The following is a 25,345-nucleotide window of genomic DNA, read 5'->3' as shown; positions in this document are numbered from 1 at the left end:
AGAGCACTGAACATCCTCCATGTTCTCTCTTCTACCAGTTGGGGGGGGGGGGCAGATCGCTGTTCAATGTTAAAGGTATATCGTGCTCTTATTAGATCGAAACTCGATTATGGATCAATGGTCTATGGCTCTGCCAGACCCTCGGCCTTAAAAATGCTGGACCCCGTTCATCACCAAGGACTTCGACTCTGCGCTGGGGCTTTCCATACCTCTCCAGTTCAAAGTATATACATTGAATCTCATGAACCTTCTCTACACCTTCGCCGTTTGCAACTATCTTTACAATATACTTCGAAACTTCATTCCTTACCAAAGCATCCCACCTGGAAATGTGTTTTCCTTCCTCAGTGGGCAGTACTTTTTCAGAACAGACGATCTGTCATTGCTCCGTTTGGCCTTCGCATCCGGGAGCAATTGGATGAATTGGGTCTGTCCTTGGATAACATTGCAGATTCCACAGGTCGGCCCATCCCACCATGGCTTATTACAGCCCCCAAATGTGATCTTTCTTTCAGTCACCTAAAAAAGGCAGATACTCCAGATTGGAAGTGCCGTCTTTTATTCAATGAATATCTTTCAAACAATCATTCAGTTCCTATTTATACAGATGGTTTCAAATCAGGTAATTCAGTGGGCTCTGCTATGGGTCAGTAGTTGCGCGCAGAATCCCTTCTACAGCTTCTGTGTTCACTGCTGAACTGTATGCCATATCTCTTGCCCTGGATCATATTGCAGTTGAGCAGTACTCCAACTGCACTATTTATACTGATTCGCTTAGTTCTATACTTGCCTTGGAATCGCTACACGTTAGCTCACATCCTATTCTCGCTGATATTCGAAACCGACTGGCCCATTTCTCATTAGCAGCTACTTCAATCCAGTTTTTCTGGATACCAGGCCATGTTGGTATTCGCGGGAACGAGCTTGCAGACATGGCAGCTAAATATGTCTGCTTCAGCACCATCACTCCTATGCCTATTCCGTACATGGACTATGGTGTTGTCTTCAAGGCAACATTTTATTTTTATTTTTTTACATTTTTACCGAATGTCTGGCGCAGATAGCCTCGCTGCTTTGTGCCATAAAACACTAAATAAATCAATCAAGCAAACCACATATATTTTAATTTCGAATATCAAAACCATGAATTTATTTCAATTTATAAAACCAAACATTTATTTGTGATTTATAAGTTTGTAGTTCCTTTCTATGCGAATTTATAAGTTTGTTTCTTTGTAATTAAGCATAAAGCTACACATTGGACGATCTGTGCTCTTCTCACCACGGGTATGTGAACCCTGATTCTATCATTGTAAGTCAGCGGACACACAGCTATGCCATTGGGCGGAAGCAATTTATAAATAGTTTGCATCACCACCTGAGTTGATATTTTTTTTTTATTTTAGTTAAAACGCTCTTGTTACACGAAAGAATGAATAGGATACACTGCTAGCCAAAATCGTAAAGCCAATAAACATAAAGAAGAAATATGGATTTTGCGTTATTAGACTCAACCATTTATTTGAGTAGAGCTTCGAAAGATGAAAATAAGAAAAGGGAAAATAAAAATAAAAAATTTTATTGCATTTAATAGAGAAAATGTGAACACTATGAAATTGGCCTAAATACTAGCTGGTCAAAAGTTTAAGACCATACTGAAACGAAGCGTTAATCGGTTAACACGTAACGAAATTTAGTCATTTGTGTTCAAGCATTAGCGTTCCCACTGACATCTCCTGTGTTACATTGGGTAAAAACATGGCAAAAGCTAATAGGGTGACAGAGTTTGAACGTGGCAGAATTGTCGAGCTGCAAAAGCAAGGTCTCTCTCAACGTGCCATCGCTGGTGAGATTGGGCGAAGTAAAACTGCTACTGCAAATTTCTTAAAAGGTTCTGAGGGATAAGGAACGAGATTTTCAAGTGGTCGGCCTAAGAAAATTTCGCCAGAGTTGAGCAGGAGGATTCGACAGGTTGTCCGGCAAGACACCAGCCGATCGTCGAACCAGATTAAGGCTCTTACGGACGCAGAATGCAGCTCAAGAACAATAAGATGGCATCTACGAGAGAAAGGCTTTAAAACCGTAAACGTTTTCAAAGGCTACACCTCCTTCCACACCACGAAACAGCTCGGTTAAATTTTGCTGAGAAGCACCAAACATGGGACATAGAAGAGTGACGAAGGTTTTGTTCTCTAATGAGAAAAAAATTTAACCTGGATGATCCAGATGGCTTCCAACATTACTGGCACGATAAGGATATCCAACTGGAGACATTTTCTACACGACACAGTGGAGAAGGTTCTGTCATGATCTGGGGTGCTTTCTCCTTCCATGGAACAATGGAGCTTCAGGTTATACAGGGGCGTCAAACAGCAGCTGGCTACATTGATGTGTTGGAGAAAGCATTTTCATTGACTAAATGCCCTCGCTTGTGTGGAAATGACTGGATCTTTCAGCAGGACAAAGCTGCAATCCACAATTCCCACAGGACAATAACGTGATTCTTTTGGACCATCCAGCTTGTTCGCCCGAACTGAATTCCATTGAAAATGTTTGGGAGTGTATGGCAAGGGAAGTCTATAGAAATGGACGTACATTTTAAACAGTGCATGATCTTCGTGAAGCTATCTTCATTACTTGGAATAACATTTCAGCCAGCCTTCTGCAAACGCTTATATCGACTATGCCAAAGCGAATGTTTGAAGTTATTCGTAATGACAGCCATGCAACTCACTACTGAGCCCTCTTGTTGGACATTTCTTACTCTGTTTTGGACTTCTTTTTGGTATGGTCCTAAACATTTTACCAGTTAGTATTTAGGCTATTTTCATAGTGTTCACATTTTTCCTATTAAATGCTAAAAAGTTTGTTTTTTTTTCCCTTTTCTTGTTTTCATCTTTCGAAGCTCTATTCAAATAAATAGTTGAGTCTAACAAAGCAAAATGCTTATTTTTTTTATGTTCATTGGCCTTAGGATTTTGGCCAGCAGTGTACATCACTACAACCTCCGGCGAGTCAGCAACAGGTTTACAGACTTACAAGGATAAAGTCCGAGGTTCGATTTCCCTCAACAAAAAGAGTACAATTAGCTCATTGTATAGATTTGCTTTAAAATGAACAAACAAAAGCATCATTATATTATTGCCTATTTTTACACAAGAACGCATTCCAATTTATCTTGAAATGTTTTTTACAATGTTGTTTAACCAGTACTAACGTAGCATATTGGTAGAGTTAATGTTGGCAGTTTCATTTTGGTATTGTTTTGAATTTCGCACAAAGCTACGCGAGGGCTAACTGTGCTAGCCGTCTCTAATTTAGCAGTGTAAGACCAGAGGGAAGGTAGCTAGTTATCACCACACACCGCCAACTCTTGGGCTACTATTTTACCAACGAATAGTGGGAATGACCGTCACATTATATCGCTCCTACGGTTGAAAAGGCGAGCATGTTTGGTTTGACGGGTATTCGAACCCGCAACCCTTATATTACGAGTCGAGTGCCTTTACCACCCGGCCATGCGGGACGTCATTTTAGTAAGTGAGAATATTGTGACTACAAATTTGAAACCGATACTGAGCAAGCAAAATTCGGCGTATCCACTTAATGTTTTAAGGTTGTTTCTCTTTTAAATAATATGAGATGTAGTCCAAATGTTAAACAGCCTTACTCTGTTAAAAAGTTAAACCTATAAATATTGGTTTTATATTTATCTTATACTGTATTTAGTTGATATTACTATAATGTTATGCTCAATATTATTATTATTATATATATATTTAAATATATTATTGTGTTACATTATTGTTATATGTTAAGCTTCAGTTTTCTGCTGTTTCTTTTTAAGAGTAAAATTTTATAGCACATTCATGTAACGTTATTAAAGTGGTCTAGAATGCGGTTTATAAATTATATTCGTTTTCTCGCATGTATAAGAAGTAAATGAATATGTCTTGGAATAAAAATAAACAAGGGAAAACATGCTTATGATTGAGTACTTCGGTTTGTATTATACTTTTTAGTAATTTTTACACTTTCCCTTGCACTTGTTGAAGCTTTTGTATTATTTTGCCTTAGGGTCCTAAGTTGTTTTTGTAGCAACTTTATAGCAGGATTGTTTTCCTCTACGTCGAAGGTTGGGACTTATTTGATAAAGTTTCCTTAAGAATAGTGTTCTTCATAGTTTGGTTTTGAATTTTACTGTTTTGGGACTATGTGATAAAATTCCTGAAGAGCAGCGTTTTTTTATCAATTTAATGTCATATGTAAGTAGTAATAATAATGCATATTTTTAGAAAAGTTTCATTGACAATAAATAAAGCCTAGTTTAATTGATAGGTTAAGGCCTCGTAATCGTACTTTGTGCTGTATTTTAGGTAACAGGATGAGTGGACACAAGGTTAAGATTTGGAAAAGACATGGTAGGCTTTATTCAGTCAAAGCAATTTTAATATTCTAACAGTAACAAAGTTATTGAGTTGATGAAGTTGAATTACTACCGGCGGTATTGAAGGCTAGCATTTTACAATAGTTTAAGACAGGATAATTGTCCATTATCCACAGGTTTTTGTAAAAACTATAAGTGTTTATGTACTATTTGTGTGTCACAACTTGATTGAACTTGTAACAGAACTTGCTTTGGGAGATGGTGTAAACAGCTATATAGAGTTAGCTCAGTTTTCTGATATGAATTTAAAAAACAGCATATTTTTTTTTCTTTTTATCATTCAATTTCTAGCAGTGGAGCTCTAAAACAAAATTGTAGTGATGAGTCCTCGAAATTATGTTAACCCTACCAAAAGCCTCTTGGATAACACATCCATAAATATGGAATTAGTTAAAAAAGTGAGAAAAAGAATACTTGAAGAATTAGATCTACCTGATTGGAAAGGTATGAGGGTTTAACCATTATAGATGCCTAACAGATGGAATTGTTTTCCTTTTTAGTATTAAAGAATGTATGCAGATTAAAATCTGTCCAGTTTAGTTAAGGTTATAAGTTATGTTTTTGATAGTTAGTTTGGGAGTTATTGTTACATAATGGAATAATACAAATACATCACTTCATGTATTATGTTTAGAATCCAGCCCATTATAAAATAAATACTTGACGACAACAACAAAAGAACAAAGGTAACTTGAAATAAAATTAATTTAATGGAATTTCTTACAACTTGTGATGTAAGATGTGCACAACGTCTGAACAAAGAACGAATTCATAATAAATATAATACTAGTATGAGAAGATACAAACTTTTTGAAGGTTCCTATACTACAGCAGAACTAAAAAACATGAGATGTGAAAGCAGTATTTTGTGCATATTTTTGAAATAATCAATGCATGTTTCATGAAATACGAAAATTTAAAATACATGTTATTTAAACTTATCAAAAGATTGATTCATTTAAAATAAAGAAAAATACAGTGAATTCTAATATTTATTGATTTGTTGGTTGGACCTTCTCAAGTTCTTATAAACTCTGTTGTTCAAAATATGTTAAGATTCTTAACTTGTGTTTCAGGATTTGTTTTTCAAGCATCTGCTACACTGGCTATTAGAGCTTCAATGATCAAAAATTAATGTAAATGAATTTTTGACACAAAATTTATACAGCATAATAATGAACACTACAGTTTTTTTTCAATAGTTTTCACTGTTTTAATAAATACTGATGTTACATTGTATGTGTGGTGTTATAAGTGTTATAGTAGAAGTTATAAACACTAAAGCCAAATCTTCTTTAAACATTTTAACTACAAAATATACACAGTTTTTAGGTGTATCTGCTCAAAACGTATACTGCAAAAGCTTAGCTGTTATTTTCTTATTTGATTTTTAATTTATTTTTTGTGGTGCAAGCTTTTCAACTTTTGCTACTATTTAATTATATCATTTACTGATGCAGTTACTAACAATTGTATTTACTTGGGTGAATTTATTGATTAGTTTTGTGTTTTGTTGAGGTAGTTTAGTAGTTAGGACAACCTTTGAGTGAAAAGGACTCTTGAATCTCAAAGTTTATAAATTAAAAAGTTGGATTTTTTTAAGGGATAAAGAAAATAGTTATAAAACAATCTCTACACTTGGTTTGTTTACTTCTAGAAAAATTACTTGTTGTTTTTATTTAGTAAAATCCGCCTCTTGTAAAAATGTGTTATGAAAATTGTGTTTAAGACTTGGACTAGATTGTTTATTGATTTTTGTATTTTTACAGGCAATTATGATCAAAGAGATATTGAGAGATTGATGCAAGATAGTTGGTACTGTGCTCGGTTTATTAAACATCAGAAGAATGACATTGAAAATAGCTTGAATATGATAAGAGATGCCTTAAAATGGAGAAAGGAGATGGAGATAAATGGTATCATATTGAAAGTACAATAAGTTTGTAACTAAATGTCTTATTTTGTGTTTTAAACAGGGAAGTGGCTTTGAACTTGGCATTTGTAACAGCTGTGCTGTTTATTGTACTTTAATGTAAATATTTCAAAATTAAATTCAAGAATGCTGTAAGATTTTATGTATATAATGTAACTTAAAATTATTCTATTTAGTTATACTTGAGCTTCATAATTATATAACTGTTTCTCTGAAATGTCATTTTATTTTATGTCTTTAATAAAATTTTTAGACATCAACAAAACATACATAATAATTAAACATATTTATGGCAAATTTCTTAGGGTCTGCAAATTTAACAATGTTTGTTGCTGAATGTTATCAGTATAAGATCATACACAGGAAGGTGACTACAGACTACTTTTGTATCCTTGAAAAAAACAAAAATCAAAACACCAAAATTAAATATTAGATGTAGTGTTAACATTGGGACATGTGTAAAACAAAATTTGTCACTTTTGAAAAATTTTTATCTCCATTAGTTTAATGATCCACAGAAAATGTTATTTGCTGTAATGTTGAAATGCAAGTTCCCATTATGTAGGTCAAATCTAAGAAATCTGTACAGGAACATTTTAATAACCACAAATCAGTAAACAAAACGGAGAACTTCAACTCACAAAAAACACTCTAACATGCCTGGACACTCTCTTGATGACATCAAACTGACAGGTATGGAGGCAAATAACAGAAACATGTAAATTAAATAAGCATACTGGATAGCATTGTTCAAAACTGTAATGCCAAATGGTATAAATCTTTATGCAAGTCTGAAAAAATTTTTGAGACTAAATTCATAATTGGATTTGTTGTACATTATTTAGTATTATTCTTGCTTAAATTTCTCTATATTAATATTATTTCCTAAATATTATGTCACATTATTATTTCCCACCATATTTTGTTATTTTATTTTTATTTTTTTAATCTTTATAGAAATTATTTAACAGTTTTTATATTTTCTACCACTTAAGTTTTTTATGAACTTTACACACCTCTTTGGCACAAACTGAATCTAATGCAAACAACTCTATATTATGATTGGTTAGTTCTTAAGGTCAACTCATACTGAACATCCAGTTTATGTGATGTCAACATCCATACCTGTATGTATACTTCATTATCCTGATTAAACATAATCCTTCATTTTCCTGAAGAAGAATAGTTAACTTTTCAAAAGTGCTCAAGTTTTTGGTCTTGTTTGAAAGCATTACAACTTTTGTCTCCCAAGGCTTAAGATTATCTTTTGATATTCAATCTCACATCATTAATATATTCTCCCTCTTGCTTAAATAAGACCACTTACAGGCAGATTATTTAAGTTACAATGGTCTAAACACCTTAATTCAGTCCTAATACTATAGTTCTTTATTTAAGAGTAAGAGCTATTCTATTGTTTTTTGTTTAGAGTAAAATGGTTTGTTTTTTTACAATTATATGAATGGCATTGGTTTAGGTATTCAAAAATTGTTATATTTTAGAATAAAACATACTGGAAGAATATGTAGGTAATATGCTTTTTCTTTATTTTTTTGACATCTGTAAATACAAATTAGTGTATTGATGACTTTACAACATAACAAAAATGTGGAATAGTCCTTTAATCCTTTGTTTTTTATTTTTATGATACATTTTTTGTGGTCTGTTTTTTATTTTTTGGCATATACATCTTCATCAAGAGTTTATTTCAAAATATACTTTCTGTTCTACTTAGGGAAATGGAATTTTCTTTGAAGTAGTTACAATTTTTATGCCTGCTTGTGGCCTTGGTGAACATAATACTGAGTAATTTTATGTAATTATAGATCTTGGGGAACACAACTTGTATAAAGAGTATTTTTCACTTGGAGCAACATTCCCATACAACTGTGACAAAGCTGGATTTAGAATATGTAAGTACAGCCAACAAATTCTGAATAAAATATGATAAGTATCAGTGTATCTCCTATAATTCTGAACTTTGATTAGAAAAATATCAATTTTTTTCATTCCTTATTTTTTTTCTATCTACTTAATTATCCACTAGTGTCTCAGCAGTAAAACTAAAGGCTTATGATGCTAAAAATATTATTTTAATACTTGTAGCAGACACAGCATAAATATCCCATTGTGTAGATTTTGCACTTAACATCAAGTAACCCCTATTCAGTTTCCACTGTTTGTTGTTTGGAAACTTTTAGAAACTTGTGTGTGAGAAAATTACTTGTATAATTACATTTTTCTAAAAATCTTCTATGGGCAAAGTTTCTTTGTCAGTCATCTTGTCACATAGTACTACCATTATATAAGATCTGTGTGCTTACACAATCCTTTATGGTTACATTTTTCATAGATAGGTTTTCTCAATAGCAAGAGATAGGTTACTATAATCTACTTGCATAATTGGATGTTTCTATCACTTCTCCAATCTTGTGCTCTCTTTCTCTCCCTCTTTACTAAAGAACATATGCTCCAGAAACTGTGGTTAAACTGAAATAACACTTCTTGAAATGTCCCACTGGAAATTCCATTTCCAGATTTTCACTTGTTTATGGATTCATCATTCCAAGTGACTGAAAGGAGATGTTTCAAAAAATCATACACTTCATGATGTTTGGTCTTCAGCAGAGCAATGGAATCACATAAATTGCCTGAAATGGTAAACAGTTTGTAATGTTAGACATTTTGTGGAGCTGTATTGGAATAACATTATAGTAATCTCCTATATCAACTAGATAAGTGGGACTTGTTCGTAGGCTCTATGTACAATATCAGTTTCCTAATTAATGTTTATTCCATGATTTTTATTTTGTCCTATTTCAGGAGTAATGGTAAATAAATTTTATCACTTGCAGTAAGATGATTATGATCTCTTCAAACCACTATTTTCTACTTTTTGATTGTCTGGCCCAGATCCAACAACTGTGTTGGAAAATACTATGTTATAATATGGTTCTTACCTCCTCTCAAAATATTGGTTATACCCCTTCATTGCTGCCCATTGTGTGCAAACTATTTTTTTTTTACACATCACAAGCTTTTACCCCCCCATTGGAATTGCAAGATTCCAACATGTCTCTCATGCAAATCATTGTGCATCACATCCTCACCAACAGGATCATGACCTGCTCACATGACATGTAACTGCTCTACCAAACTTTCACTTCTCATTTGGTTGCATTTGAGTTGGAACATGCTCTTTCTTTTGTGTGCTTAGTGCTTCATTTTTAACTTTGTTTTCATCCAAAAGTGGTTATTTTTTAACTTAATTTGTTTCACTTCAATCCATTTTTGTGTATTAGTATTTTATCAGTTAATTCTAGTCTCTATTTCTGCAATCAGTTTTGGTGAACCTTTTCTGTGCAATGAATTACAAAGTTAATGCTACGCGTCAGGAGTTATATCGGTGACTAGTGTTTTTACTCTGGCCTCAGGTGCTGGCAACCTGACAGTGGAATTATCTCGACACATCAATAGATTAAACATTATATAGGACAACCTTTGTCCTCAAATATCATTCAGGCTCTTTCTAGGCCTAATTTAATCTTTAGGGATTTTGTGTCTCAGATTTTTGAGGTGTTATCCATATCACCTATTTCACCTCACCCTTCCTTTTGGCTTTTCTTCCCTTCCCTGATATTCAGTTCATACTGATCAATTTGTCTTGCAATTAAGTGAGAGATTAGCATGTCATGCCTTCCTGAGGAATTCTTATTAGTTTGTCTTTTTTTATCATCATGTTGACTCCCAATTTTTAGAGCAGTAGTAGTCATTAGGTTCCTTGTTATGCTGAATGAACTGCCAGTTTTACCCATGCTGAATATTCTCACCTCTTATGATATATTTTTTCCCTATACCTTCTACCTGTCAGAATTTTTCAAGAATTGCTCTTGCAATGGGGAATAGAACTTGTTTGCCATCCTCCCATGTGTTTTTATTCCTGCCTTTTTAGTGTTGCCAAGGAAAATGGAGGATTAAGTTACAATATCATTCTCTGGTTAGGATCACTTTTCTGCCAACTTCTCTCCCTAAGATGTGCTCTTCTCATTTGCCACCCTTATATCCTATGTATTCTGCAAATGGAAGAAGAGTATGCCTTGCTAATAAGTGGTGTAGTTTCTCTCTTTGGATCTGAATCTCTGAATTTCAGGGGGCATCCTTCATATTTGTTTGGGAAGTACTTCTGTTGTTCTCTCATTTTCTCTTTGTGATATTCTAGATAATATTGTGAAAGGAGATAAATACTGTATCAGAATTTATAATTTTCACACTTACAAAATCTATTTCTGATATATACTTATTTCTTCTTACACTTTCCACCTTTCCCCATTTTTCTCTGGTGCTAACATCTGCCAGGCTTTGAAGTGATAGTTTGATAGATGAGTGTAAAGGGAGTCATGTGTCACATGAGCATGTCATGCTCCTTTTGGTGAGGATGTAAAGCTTGATGATTTGTATGAGAGACATGTAATCTTGCAATTTCAACAGGGGAATAGAAGACTTGTAGTATACATAAGTAAATATTTTACATATAGAGGACAGCACTGAATGGGAATAGTTAACCTTGTGAGAAGAGGTAAACAACTATGGGAAATACATTTTCAGTATAGGAAAATTATAACTTCCAGGATTGATCAGGAATGTGTTCCTTTGTGTATATAATTGAAGTCCTGACAAATGTGGGAAAATTTTCATGAGGTTTCCGTATTATCTTGGCTGACATAGCTTTGGCTCTGTAACTTCCACTTCCTCTTTAGATACCTCTTCAATAACCCAGAATGTTTTTTTTTTTCATGCAAACAATTCCCAGTTGAAGCTTCTCATATGACTTTTCTCAAGAACTTTAGTTAAAAAGGGGACATTCTCTTTCTGATTCATTGGATGGATTGAGATTGTTTTCAATCAATCTTTCTTGGCAAATGCTGCATTTTGTTTCAAATGGTATAGACGATGCTGGATAGATTCTGTGTCATGTTTGATCCCTCATTTGAGTGATTTCATTTGCTTCCTGTTTATTAACAAGAGTTTACCAGTCTGCTTTACTGTACTGTCTTCTGGATGTACCATTATCATATTTCCTGTGGAACTTGTTTCCCTCTTTACTGTCCTGATGTGATGGCATTATTCAAATCTGTATCTCAAGATGGCTTGTATAGGTATTAAAACTTTTATTAAGTTAAAATGGGAAACAATGTTTTGACCTTCTTGGGTCATCTTCAGGTTAACAGAGAGAGTTTGCAACTGACTGCGGCTGGGAACATGTTATGGACTAGGATATGGGATTGTAGGAGGCATTGCAGTATATGTTAGGTTATTAATTAATATAGGTGTGAAGCTGTTCCTTTAAATTGGTTTAATTTTGGTTTGAGTTGTATAAGTAGGGCATCTTTGATTTTGTATTTGTTTTCCTACTTAGTATCTGGGTGTTTTCTATGGTTGTGTTTAGTTGGTTTGCAGTGTTCAAAAACTTGATTTTTTTTATGGTTTTTTAGCCAGGTTTTCATTTTTCTACTTGTTTCTCCAGTATAGAAGCTGTGGCAGTTTTTGAATTGTATTTTGTAAATAATGTTGGTGTTTTGTTTGTCAGTGTAGTTTTTACATATTATGGACTTTAGTTTTGTACCTGGTTTTTGAATAAATTTGGTGTTTACTAGAATGTTGTGTTTTGTTATAAGTTTTTCCTTTTTTTTTCTGATAACTGGAATATATGGTATGCAGCAGTGTAAGGTTTTTTAGTTTGTTGTTTCGTGGGATTTATTATTGTGTGTTCTTGACCATGTTTTTGATCTAGGTGTGCATATATAATGTTTTCAATAGTTTGTGGAGGAAATTTGTTGATGTTGATGAAATGTTGTTTTATTTTGTTTATTTGATCATTAATTTGATTAGGTAAGCATAGTTTTGTGGCTTTGTTTATTCGGTTTCTTAATATGTTGAGTTTTTGTTTTGCTTCATGTGTTGAGTCCCATGGAATGTATGGTCCAGTATGAGTGATTTTTTTTTGTGGATTTCTGTTTTAAATTTATTGTGTACTGGTTCTAGTGATCTTGATGTTGAGAACTGTTATTTGGTTAGTTTTTTTCGTGTTCACAGATGAACTTAATGTTGGGGTGTATGATGTTAACATGGTTGAAAAAACTTAAGTGTGTGTTCTGTAGATGTGAATTCAAAAATTGTATAATTAACATATCTGTACCAGTATAGTGGAGGGTGTAAGGCTGAACTTATTGCTTTGAGATTCAATTTGTGCCATGAAAACATTTGCTAGAATTGGTGACACAGAATTGCCCATACTTAGGCCATTTATTTATATGTAGTTTTGGTCATTGAATATAAAGTTAGTTTTGGTGTTAGTAAATTCTATAAGGGTTGCCAATTGGTTGCTGGGGATGTGTATCAGTGGGTTGGGGTCTTGGATATGAAATTCTAAAGTTATGTTGCAGGCTTTGATAGTTGGGACTTCTGTGAAGAGGGAGATTACATCAAAACTTGCCATTAGGGTTTTATGGTTTACTTAGTCAAGAATAGATTTAAAGTTGAAAGAGTCTTTGAAAAAGGACCTGGCTGATGTTGCATATTAAGAAAATGCTTATGACATGTATTTACCAAGGTTGTGGTTGAAGGATTCATAAGTTGACATTATGGATTGTAGTGAACAATCAGGTTTTTAAGGTTTGGGGATGCTGTATAGTTTTGGTGTGTGTGAGTCGGTCTTGTGTAGGTGAGAATAAAGGGTTTTTTGAGACTGTTTTTGTTGGATTTGTGTACATTAGTTTAAATTTGTTTGTATCTTTTTTTGGGTGTACTCATTTGTGGTCATTATAACTATAGCATTTCCTTTATCTGCTTTTAGAATTTTGATGTTGTTGTCTTGTTTTAGGTTGTTTATAGAATTAATATCTTTCTGTGTGAGGTTGCTTTTTAGTTTCCTTTTCTGTGAAATTATGTTGATGGCTTTGCATGAAAATTCTTTGAAAAAGTTTAAGATGCTGTTTTGAGGTTATTTGGGGAAATAGGAGTTTTAAGTTGTAACTGGAAAGTTAGGTTGTTAAGTTGTCAAAGTTATCTTCTTTCTGGTAGTTGTTTTCTCATATTTTGTTAGTGTTTTCATTTTATGTAGAATGGATCAGCAGTCTTCTAGCTAGGTGTTCAAGACAGGCTTTTATTTTGCTGGATGGAATTATTTCTTGGTATTACTGCAAAGTTGAATTTTTTTTTGTTGAGCAGATGTATCTCTTCATTGCTTAATTATCATTCAGATCTATTAATTTCGAGGTTGGTTAATGGCTTGTCATGTTGGCATCTTTTTTGGCACCTTAGTTTATCTAATTATTGTGGCAGACCTTCTTTTCCTTGTCATTGTTACTGTCGATTTGATTGATGTTGCATTGTATGAGTCCATAAATGTCTGTTTGATGCCATCTGATGGTCTAGACTCATGTTTTGTTTCTAAAAGTCATTTGGTTTTTTATATTTTGAGTTTAACATGGCTTTTAGTAGTTTTTTCTGTAAATTACAGATAATGTTTGTACACTGATTAAAATTCTTGGATAATATTATCTTCATATAATTAAGGATTAGTTTTCCTTTCTGCACTATTGGATGAAATAAATATCATTTCTTCTTTGATAATTTTTTGGTTTAAGTTTTAGTTTTGTTAGGATCACACAAGTGTGTACAGTTAACAATGGCATAATATAGGTAAGTTCAGGTATAATGGAGTTTAAAAAGATAACACTGTAGACTTTCACTTCTTGTATAATCACCATTGTGAAGTAATTTGTGATGATGAGAAACTGACTTTTAAGTGAAAATATGTCTCAAGATGGCTGGTAAGGGTATTAAAACTTTTATTATTAAAAGTTTTAGTACCCATACCAGTAGTCTTGAGAGACATTTTCACTTTAAGTGGATTCCTCGTCATCACAAATTGTTCAAGTCTTTTTTTGAGTTGGCTGTTGTTTTGGTTTAACATTTATTAACATGAAGTGCTTTTGAACCTTCAACCACTTGTGACTCATCACTTATCAGACTTGCCATTTGCTCATTGCATCTTATTTTTATGAACAGCATTATTCATTATACTTAAACTGACATAAACTTTGCTTTAGAAAATCAAGATAGCTTTTTTTTTCTCTCCACCCTACATATGTCTTTGAGCTTACTGGGCTCAAATGATCACTTTGTCCCTGATTTGCTCATGTATCTTTTTTATGGGAATGTACTTCTATGTTGCCTGTATGTATTTCTTCTGAAGGATTTATAGCATATTATTACTGTTTCAGGCATAGTTGCTAATCAAGTCCCACCTCTGATATCTAGTGTTGCTCAACAGTCACTATTAGTTGAAGCTGTCTGTGATGTTATTCACAGTGAGATGGAGATATATACTGAGTCTGGTAGTGTTTCTCCACAGAGTTCTGAAGCTGCATTTGCAGATCATTCTGGAGAGAATTTAGATTCACTTTTTTCTGGCACCTTCCTTCACTATGTGAGCTTCTTGTGAGGCCAATTTGGATCAGTAACTTCCATTTCCCTTTTTTTAGTTCAGTTAGTTGTGTGGAATTTTAGGTTTTTCTCCAGTTGCTGTCAGAAATTGGTGATCTGAGTTGTCTGTTCTTTCTCAAGAAGACACAAATTGTTCATCACTTGTATCCAGCCCGGCATGGCCAGGGGGTTAAGACGTTCAACTCATAGTCTGAGGGTTGCGGGTTCGAATCCCCATTGCACTAAACATGCTCACCCTTTCAACCGTGGGGGGTATTATAATATGAAGGTCAATCCCACTATTCATTGGTAAAAGAGTAGCCCAAGAGTTGGTGGTGGATGGTGATGACTAGCTGCCTTCTCTCTAGTCTTACACTGCTAAATTCGGGACGGCTAGTGCAGATTGCCCTCATGTGGCTTTGTACAAAATTCCAAAAAACAAACAAACACTTATATCCAGTTGTTTTCTCATTAGATCTATCACCTATTTGTGTTTTTAGCTGCAGATTGATCAGACTTAACAGGACATATCTGTCAAGCTAGACTAGAAAATCACCTTGTGTTGTCACTTATCATCATCAAAACTGGTAGTTTCTTTCTTAAGTGGTTTTGTGTTGCTGTTTTTATGTTTAGTCTTCCTGTATTTTGGATTTTATAAATCCCTGCTTGGAACAGATAAGACTATGTGAATCTTTATGCCTTGTGTCTTCTACTGATTATTTTTACTTCTAGTGTAGATTGATAGATATATCATTTAGCATTAGGGTTAGGGATTTATGGTACTTTCAGTATGTTAAGAATTACTTCCAAAGGCCATTTCATTGTTCTTGAGATTATCCATTCGATAGAGTGCAAGTGCAGAACTATATTATACCACTGTTTTAGGTTAGTACCATAGATGTCATCTTAATACAATGTCTTTAGACAGCTATGTGTGGTATCTTTGAACATTAGGAATTTGACACTGACATAGGGGTTTCCTCACCTCTTGATCACTTGTACTAACATTACAGTAAAAACCAATAATATCACCCCTAAACAAACTATTCTTTGGGTTTTATTTTTTGTATTGCCATTTTTGTTGGTTTTACAGAACCCATGCTTCTTTCTTACTTCATGCAGTCCTTTCTATTTCATAGTTTGAACTTTGGTTCTTGGCTAAGGTTATAGTAGATACATTATCACCTTTGAAATTAATATTTTATACTGAAATATCATTTAAAGAAGTTATTGCCTCAACCATAACTATTATATTTTGTGTAAAATTAATTAAACTATATAATTTCCTGTTTAGATTATTTATTTCCAGTCAGTTATCTCTAAAAAAAAAAAAAAAAAAAAAAAATAATAATAGCTCAGTGAATAATTTTGGTTTTTTTTTGTCTACCTTGGCTCTCCAGTTTTTAATGTTGTTTCTTTGAAATCTGCTTGGACCAGGTTATCAGAAGTTATGGATTATTAATTGAAAGTAAATCTAACTTGTGAGGAATATTTTAACTGTAATAGCAGTGGTAGGAAAGGATCTTCGTAAAATTGTACTAATTTTTTTTTAGCATATGAATAAAACCTTTTGAAATATATATAATTCATCGTAGAGGTAAATTTTATTTTTTAATTACTGAAAAATGCATGAAATAATGACTAAAAACTGTGTGTCTGATTATGTTTAAATTTATTGCAATCCAGATATATATTTTACGTCAATCATTTGTGTAGTTGATTGACAAATAATCTTAGGAAACGTAAAATGGAAAGACACATCTTGAAAGTTTTTGTCATTAATATTTTTTTATGTAAGGAAGGAGGGAAACATTTATGTTTATACTACTTTAGTTAATAGTGTAAAATTTTAGAAAGAAAAGCTGTTGTATAACTCGTAACAATTTCTGTTTTATTACCAGTGGTAATGAGGGTTAAACTACACACAAAAAATGCTGCTACCATGCTAGAACAAAAGAAATTTGTAGCTTACTGGATAGAAAAATTGGACCATGAAACAAATGGAGGGAAAATTTCAATCTTAATGGACTTTTCTGATTCTGGATTGTCAAATATGGTGAGACTGTTATCCTCTGAGTGTGAGCTTTGTCATGTCTAATTAAAAGTACAATAATATCTTTGGTTATTTCAGTTTTGATGGTGTTAAAAGTATTGTTATTTTAACATTTTATTATTTGTTTTGTTCTCATATTCTTTAGTGTTTTAACTATCATGGTATCTTGGTGAGATAATATCACTATAATAAATTACACTGAATAATTAAAAATATGTTTAAAACAATTGACTCCTTCCTACTTCTTTGGAACTGGACCCTTTCTGTTTCCCAAGGGGTCAGTGGAATGTTTGCAGACTTACGATGGTAAAATCTAGGGTTCAATTTCTGTGGTGGGCAGAGTGCAGATACCCTATTGTGTAGCTTTGTGCTGAAACAAACTAAGCACTCTCTTTCTCAAATATGTATCTGTTGTTAAACAAGTGGTTTTACTCCTATATTTGTACAAATATATGTATTTCACCAAATATTTACTTGTTAATCATAAGTGCATGGATTCATAACAACATGTACATGACACAACCTTTTATATAGTGCCATTTAATAGGTTATTATGTATTTCATGCTAGATTTATCATCTATTCACTTTGTCCTATGTTGCTGATTTAGTGACACTTTATGGTAGAGGAGACTAAATACCAGAAATATTATGCAGGGATACCAATAAAAATTATAGATATGTATTTTGATGGAATTAGAGGTTATGCAAATGTCAATTTGCAAACTGCACAATGAAAAGTATTTTTGTCTTTCACATGAATATGAACTTTTACTCCAGCCTGTTAGATCAGAATCTGACTAACATAAGTTCATAGATACTTCTTGAGGACAGAGATATTCAGAACACAAACTTGTACATTTTACTCAAAGGTTGCCCTATTTTGTAAAAATAAGTAAATTTTTAATTATATTCAATGTTCATTGTTCAGTGAACTGACCCCATATACATTCAGTTAACTGAAAAACTTCTTACATTATACTTAATTTAAAAAACATGATGCAACACAAAATCACTATTGTATAATATCTCTTCATTGTATAATCTGTTTTTGCAAGTATTGAAACTATCTATTATAACTGTTAGACTGATATTTTGGTTGTATATTGTTTGGATAAAGGATGTTGTACTGAAAAATGGCAGCCATACTGATCTCCCACTATCAGGTAGTGAATTACTTTTATGAGTTTCATTTTATGGACTTTATATAACAGAATTGTATGTGATTTAATATCCAGAGGTTTGAAGAGCAGAAATTAATATTATGTGGTGTCTGTAGACGGTAGTAAAATACACAGTATTTTTAACTTTGTTTAAAGTTGGTTATATTAACTTAATTTGTTTGCTTGTAAAAAGTTGTTTTTTTTCTGTCTATAACAGGATATGGAGCTCATCTTCTATATCATATCTTTGTTTAAATACTACTTTCCTTTTGCCTTGGGTAAGTGTGATTTTCCTTGTGGAACAGTTAATGTGAAATGTTTGAAAATGTATCAGTACCAGTCTATTAACATTAATGTAGATTTGATGTCATTTCCTTTTTTGCAAAAGTTTATTTCATTATTTAACCCTAATGTTATCACGTGAGTTCATAAGACATTATACTGGTATCTCAGCAAATCAAAGTTTCAATTTTACATTACTGCTTATAATTATGTAAAGTTTGTGTTTCTTATTCATTGTAAACTGCAGCAATCTTTTTTATTTCAGAAAATTCTGAGTAGTATAAATCGAATTTCAGACTAGTCATAAGAAAATATTTTAAGTATTTTTTTGAAATTAAGAAGTTCAAACCCAGATAATAATCAAACTTCAATTAATAACTACATTTTCCTGCCAACTTTACTGAAATACATTTGATAATATAATAGTTTAAGTGAGCTTCAAATATAAAACTGTAAAAGTACTTTGCTAGGCCCAGATGTGAAGAAGTAATTGAATTAAATGCTAACAATTACAGAAGCAATAAGTTAATTGAGCTGTGATCTGATGCAGATTGCTTTTTTACTAACCTCTCTAGTTCCACTTCTATTTCATATCAGGGGCTGATAGATAAATGCTTCCCAATTGCACAACTCTTCCTTAAAAATATTATCATAACCCTTTGGAAGGTAGAATTCAATGATCTTACCTAATGATCTGCAATGATCAAATCCACTAGAGATGTCTCATACCTCTCCCTCTCTATCTGATAACATGACATTGTTTATTAATCAACTTTATAACTTAAATAAGGATCAAATTTTCTTGTACTTGGAGTTTATAAATTTTTAATTTCTCACCCTTAATCAGTAGAATTGTTAGGCTTCTGATGATCATATTTTGAAAGCTATATGACTTCTTTTTTGGAAACTGAAAAGAATTAATTTTGAATGTTCTGTAGGTTATGCATATTAAATACAAAAACTTGAAAGACTAAAAGTATTTTTTATTATTAACATGAAAAACTTCCTTTCACTCAAATTCAATAAAGGATTCAGAAATTCACAGACAGTTGTTTAGTTAAAATAAATCAGTTTTTTTATGTACAACAGAATTTACTTGATAACTAAATGCCAAGTTTCATAAAAATGCACACAACAAATTCAGATTTATAGTAAACATTATTTCTCCAATACAACATTGTTTCAAATACAGTGAAACCCCTCTAAAGCAGCCACCTTCGGTACTGAGACAAACTGGTCTGATTAGAGGGGTTCCACTGTACATAATTAGGGATTATGTAAACAAAAAAGGGACTGTGATTGAATGACCACTTTCAAGGGGTGGCCTGATTAGAGGGGTTCCAATGTAATCATTTTTATAAACAGTGATTAACTTCTAGGCAGAAGCTGATAACATGATTTCCAGTTTGTTGGTTAAACTTTAAAAAGGGGATGATAAGTAATACCAACAACTGTGTATTTGACTTAACGATATTTACTCAGAAGATTTATATTTTCGTAGTTCCTATTATTTATGCATTCTTGTTGTAAAACCTGAAAATGCAAAGCTTATAAATTGGGTTTAAGGTCTTGTATGATTCTTTTGTTGGTTTTAGTGCAAAACGACACAACAAGTTATCCATGTTGTGTTCACAATTAGAAAATGAACAATTTTAATATCAGTAAAGTTATCATTCACATACTAGGAGACATGATTTTTTTAAAACTAGAAAAATTGCAACATTGGTACAAGTTTACAGTTTAAGGAAAAATCATACTCGTGAAGTTCTACTAATTTACATTTATAATTTGTATTATCGACTAAACCTTCAGAGTAGAATGGATTACTAAACAAATTGTTGGAGAAGGACCAAGATCCTGGTGTACTTAAATCCAACAATAATAATACAAAATACAAACTGTGAACAACAAAGCATATACAGTGATTTTTCTTCAATGATCGACAGCATTTCCTGACATTTGATGAAAATTAACTTTCTAAACAAAATATAGCCCAAAACACAAATTTTAAGGGCATCAAAACCATTTTCCAGGCCTTAAACAAGTTAAAATTTATGACTTTCCAGGCAACATATAATCCCTGACTAAAAATACCTGGCCTATCATCACTGTTAACATTTAGTAATTATGTTTGTTTTGAATATTCATTTGTTTCAGTACTCCAGGCTCTGCTAGATGGTATTTTTTTTCATTTAGTGTTGATCAGTTCTTATATCCCAGAATGCTTATAAAAACATTCATTATAGTTTTCTATTTTTCTTCTGTATCAAATAACCAGTAGTAGACCAACTATAAATTTTGTATCATGTTAAAAATACAGGAAAAAATTTATCACAGATGGAAGATATTTAGTATTTTCAAAATTACAATATCCAAACGTTACATGAAATATTCCCTAATTATATTTCATAAATCAAGGTGCATGAGTGTAAAGCAGTCAATGCAATAGTTTAGTAATTTCTAAAAGTTTATATTTGCAGTAATCTTGAAAAATATCTACTCGTAATTAACATGTTTTTGAGATTTTCAAGCAGTTGAGAAGGCATTAGAAATGTTCAATTATAATTATATTTGTGTTCTCTTAAACATAACTTGGAACAAAACAGGAAAAGAACAAAATGAAAAGCATATTTACTAAAATTTAGTAATGCATGATCTCTATAAAAGCAAACAAAAAATTATGAGAGAATCAATTATACCTTTGGTCCAAAAATGTAGATATTTACCAAACAAGAAATAACAATTTCTCTTTGTATATTCTGTATATTACTGCTTTGCTAGCCTACTGTGCACTTTGTATATGGTGTTGAGGTACAATTTTCATAAAACAGCATATGTCAACTCTCACACTTATGGTTCCTTAAGCTGTACATGTTGTTTTGTATACAATAATTTTGCAATTACTTCCAGCATTTTAGTGTTTTTTTTTAATATAATTGTTATTACCTTTATATGCTGAAGGACACAATGATGAGTGTGTCCTGGGTGATTTTAAATTGGATGAGTGGCTTTTTCTTTAGTAGTTTAGGATTTTCACTAACATTAATTTGATTTTAAGTTTTATATTTTAACAGTTCAGAAAAATCACTTGTCACTTGTCAAAACTATCAGTATGAAGTTTTGGATATTAATATCCAAACTGTTATTTGTATTTTAGATTTATGTGTCTTATTGCCAATGCCAGTAAGTGTGTGAAAATCTTAACAAAATTTTCAACCTTAAAAACAATTTACATTTAGAGTGATCTCTTAAAATTTTTGGTATGATTGATTTTGTAGCTTTTTGAAGGTGATCAGCAAAAATATAACAGTTTTAACATTCCTTTGTATTGTTCCTTTATCTTGCTTGCACACGCACGCACACACACACACACACACATGAAAATTCTTTGCGTGTGAAGTTGGTGTCACCTAAGGTGAATGTGTTCTTATGTAACTGAACAGCCCAGTTCAAGATGGACATTTTTTGAAACACTTCTAGCAGATAGTGCTTCGAGAAAGATATTGTAACAAAGAAGGGTTGGCTCCTTTCTCTTTACTCTTCTGTCGCTTGTGCTTTTTGTGTTCCCGTCAGTCACTTTCAGATGTTTATGTTGTATGTTGGTTAAAATTTGCCCACAGGAATGGTCAAACACATTTTTCTCCCATGTACAAAGTGGTGGAACCCACTGGGAGATGTGGTTCAGTTAGGTGGAGATGAGACAGCCTATGTATGGGACACGTTTTCTAGTCTTTTCACCATTTAAGATTAAAAGAGGGTATACTTGTTTATGATACAGGAGAAGTCTATGTGTGACTTCTTTTAGAGTGTGGATAGATGGGCACAGACAGTAACCATACTAATGATGGTATATGGTTGCCATAAAAACTTGTTATGACTTGCACATTATTATGTGCAAAGAATTGAAAAAAATTAATATTTTTCATAATTGTTATTTTGCATGTTAGAAACCTTATCTGCAGCTATGTTATAATATTGTAAATGACAGTTTGTTTTATTTAATTGAAAACACCAGATCCCTTCTGGGTTGATAGCTTTTCCATTTTTTCCATCAAAGAAGTTTAGGTATTTTACCTGTTTATTGTTATAAAAATGTACTGCAAAATTTATTACTCACAAATCCAAAATGTTTGTTTGTTCTGTAACAAATAATTGTGTAATTTTCACAAATCTTCATATCATTGTGAAAGTCACATGTTTTAACAATTCAGTAAGATTGATAGTTGTTTGTCAAAACTTTAAAATAATTTTTTTCTAAATCAACATTAAAATTATCGTCAGTATTTTAGATTTTCTGAAGCTGTGTATATCTTATTATTCCAGACAACTAATTCTGTGAGAAAATGTCAAAAGCTTTCACATTTTAACCTTTAAATATAAAGTATTCATATGTTTCATGCAGTAGTGTTAAAAAAATTTTCTTTTGGTTTGTTTCATAGGATATGTCTATGTGTATGAAATGCCTTGGTTCTTTAATGGTATGTATACATTTATTTTGGAAAGTTTGTTTGCAGTATTATTTTATTGTTTGTTTAGTTCATGTGTCAATTATGAGCAAGTAATTAGCATGTTAGACTGTGAATCTAGAGTCCATAGTTTACCTTCCCACTGATGTAAAATTGCACTTGTGTTTTGAGGTTGCATGTGTGTTGTAAAGAGTTGAGTATATTATGTTAAAAATATTTTAATATGCAAATTAGTAGATCACATATATGTATATGTAAACTCATTACAACTGTAGTGTGGTGAATGGTAAATGCTTTTGTGTTTTTGATCTTAATAATATCTCTCACTCAGAGTTTTAAGTTTAATTGACATTCACAGTTGATATAAAGTGGCAGTGGAATGACATGTATCAGAGCTACATTTTAATATTGTTTGGCATTTTGTAGGTAGTGTGGTGTCAACAATAATTTATTGCTTTTGAAAAGTGAATGTAACATCCTTTTCCAGGGCAAATCATTCATAAACTCAGATTATAAGGATGTGTTCAAATTGGATATGTAGAATTTTCAAGCTAGGGATGTCCTTTACAGGTAATGAGATTGGAAAGTAAAAATCAACATGGAATACAGGATCATTCAGAAAGATGCAACAAATTGTATTCTAGTTGCAGTTAAATGTGTCTTGAATTAAATAATAGCCCATGAATGAACACAAAGGGCAATGGGAAAACTGTTGATGTACCCCAGGAAACGGTTTGCAACAAAATTAATAAGGATCTATGTCTTGAAAAGTGACATTAATCAAATTTACACATGATGTATTTATTCAACCATTGAATACCTTGTATGAAAACGAACCAGTTAAGTTTCTGGACCTAGCAACTGTGGACTTCTGTGTGATCAGATTTGGCCTTGTGTGACTCTTATCCTCCTACAGTAGGTGGATTAAGGAAACCATGCAGAGAGAATGGGTTTTCTTTGAATATGATAACCCCCTACAATGGAGTCCTTTGCAATGAAAACTATTCTACAGAGTTATTGTTAAGATGTAATGTCAATAGATGGAGCAATTAAATGTGAGAGATGGACTGTAATGATGTGATGAGGTCCACATTTAATGTAGCATATTTATCCTCTGTATAATAGTGAAGATTAAATCCTGTTATTTAGTTAGAGCAGTACATGAGTTGCCATTGATAGCTATTGACTAATTACTTTTTTTGTTGTCAGCTGGTTCAAAATTATGAATGGCTTAATTTATCCAGAAAGAAAAATGATATTTAGCTCACCATCTCATCATTTATTCCCACAAAACTTCCAGACTAAGATATATTGTGTGTGTGTTTTACGTGTCATATTTTCTGTTCAATGTAGTTTTGTCCTTAAGAGTATGGATTAATACAAGCTCCTTTGCATTCTCTCTACAGTGAATTTTCCATTGCTAAGATATATTTATATATTACAATGATTATCTGTAATTATCCCAATGTACAAAGAAGTTAACTTCCAAAAGTAATCTCACTCGAGTTAATATTTAAATGTCACATTTTTATGTGATGAAAAATGGAAATACAGAAGTTATTATTAATTTATATAAAGTTGACTACTAATTCTTACGAAAATTATAATTTTAGTGGATGACTTTTCTCACTTTTAGGAAACTTAAGTGACATCCCACTTTATCACAAAACCTTATTTTACTCTCTGTCTTATTGCCTTAGTAGTTTTACCATTATTAAATCATGAATAGATTATGTTTTATTTTCATTCCAGCCTGTTGGAAGATTGTAAAGAACTTGTTACCAGCAGAAGCAACAGTGAGGTTTAAGTTTATCAACAGATCTTCTATTGGAGAGTATATAGCTGTTGATCAGCTTCCTGTCCATCTGGGTGGTTCTGTATGTACCCTATTTCTCAAACAGATATTCAGAAAACTAGACATATAAATTTCTTTATGTGCATTCATTTAAAAGTTCTGAATTCAACTAAACTAATCCATTATATATATACTTGATGACCCAAAATTTAATGGACCAGTCAGTGCTCAGATCTCTTCTTTGTTTGAATTGCAGCACTAAAAGTGATTGGTTCTTTATCCCTCTGTGTGTATGTGATACTTATGCACTGTTTAAATAATCTTTACATTAATTTCATACAGGTTAACATTATAAAGAATTACTATAATACTTTGGAACAATTAAACATAATGATTTAGGACATCCTACATACTAAAACACACACATATCAGTGTACATACACAGTTATATTTGTATGTACAAACACATATAAATATTTTTACATTTTAAAAATGCCAATAAAAAAAAAGATCAAATCTTACTTTTTTTAAAATTTTAAACAAATTTTGTTTGAAATAATATTACCAACTACATCACATCAGTTTGCATGTGAAAAGTAATTCTAGTTAAATCATTCCAACTGATTGTTAACTACAAACATTGAATTCCTATTTACCTTTAGATTAGTAATTATAAATACTTTTTGTTTTTCACCTTGGTAATATAAAATGATTTACAAAA

General features: G+C 32.1%; 1 protein-coding gene across 6 annotated transcripts in view; it reads left to right on the top strand.

Moving 5' to 3' along the window:
* The window catches only part of LOC143256022 (motile sperm domain-containing protein 2-like), a 61,055-nt gene that overhangs the window by 14,798 nt on the left and 20,912 nt on the right, over nucleotides 1-25,345 (top strand). Inside the window, exons 1-9 of one of the 6 annotated variants that reach the window (XM_076512584.1) lie at nucleotides 4,042-4,265; nucleotides 4,377-4,421; nucleotides 4,739-4,891; nucleotides 6,217-6,363; nucleotides 8,207-8,293; nucleotides 16,769-16,923; nucleotides 18,299-18,359; nucleotides 22,803-22,841; nucleotides 24,582-24,706. In XM_076512584.1, the coding sequence (XP_076368699.1) occupies nucleotides 4,768-4,891; nucleotides 6,217-6,363; nucleotides 8,207-8,293; nucleotides 16,769-16,923; nucleotides 18,299-18,359; nucleotides 22,803-22,841; nucleotides 24,582-24,706 (738 nt within the window). In that variant the 5' untranslated portion in view covers nucleotides 4,042-4,265; nucleotides 4,377-4,421; nucleotides 4,739-4,767. Of the gene's footprint in view, nucleotides 1-3,334; nucleotides 3,537-3,847; nucleotides 4,003-4,041; nucleotides 4,266-4,376; nucleotides 4,422-4,738; nucleotides 4,892-6,216; nucleotides 6,364-8,206; nucleotides 8,294-16,768; nucleotides 16,924-18,298; nucleotides 18,360-22,802; nucleotides 22,842-24,581; nucleotides 24,707-25,345 lie in introns of those variants that run through there. The other 5 variants (XM_076512589.1, XM_076512586.1, XM_076512587.1 and 2 more) reach the window with 5 other exon arrangements.

This window comes from Tachypleus tridentatus, chromosome 7, assembly GCF_004210375.1.
Source record: "Tachypleus tridentatus isolate NWPU-2018 chromosome 7, ASM421037v1, whole genome shotgun sequence".
Taxonomy (NCBI): Eukaryota; Metazoa; Arthropoda; class Merostomata; order Xiphosura; family Limulidae; genus Tachypleus; species Tachypleus tridentatus.
The sequence above is the reverse complement of the archived record's forward strand: the minus strand, read 5'-3'. Positions and strand labels throughout refer to the sequence as shown.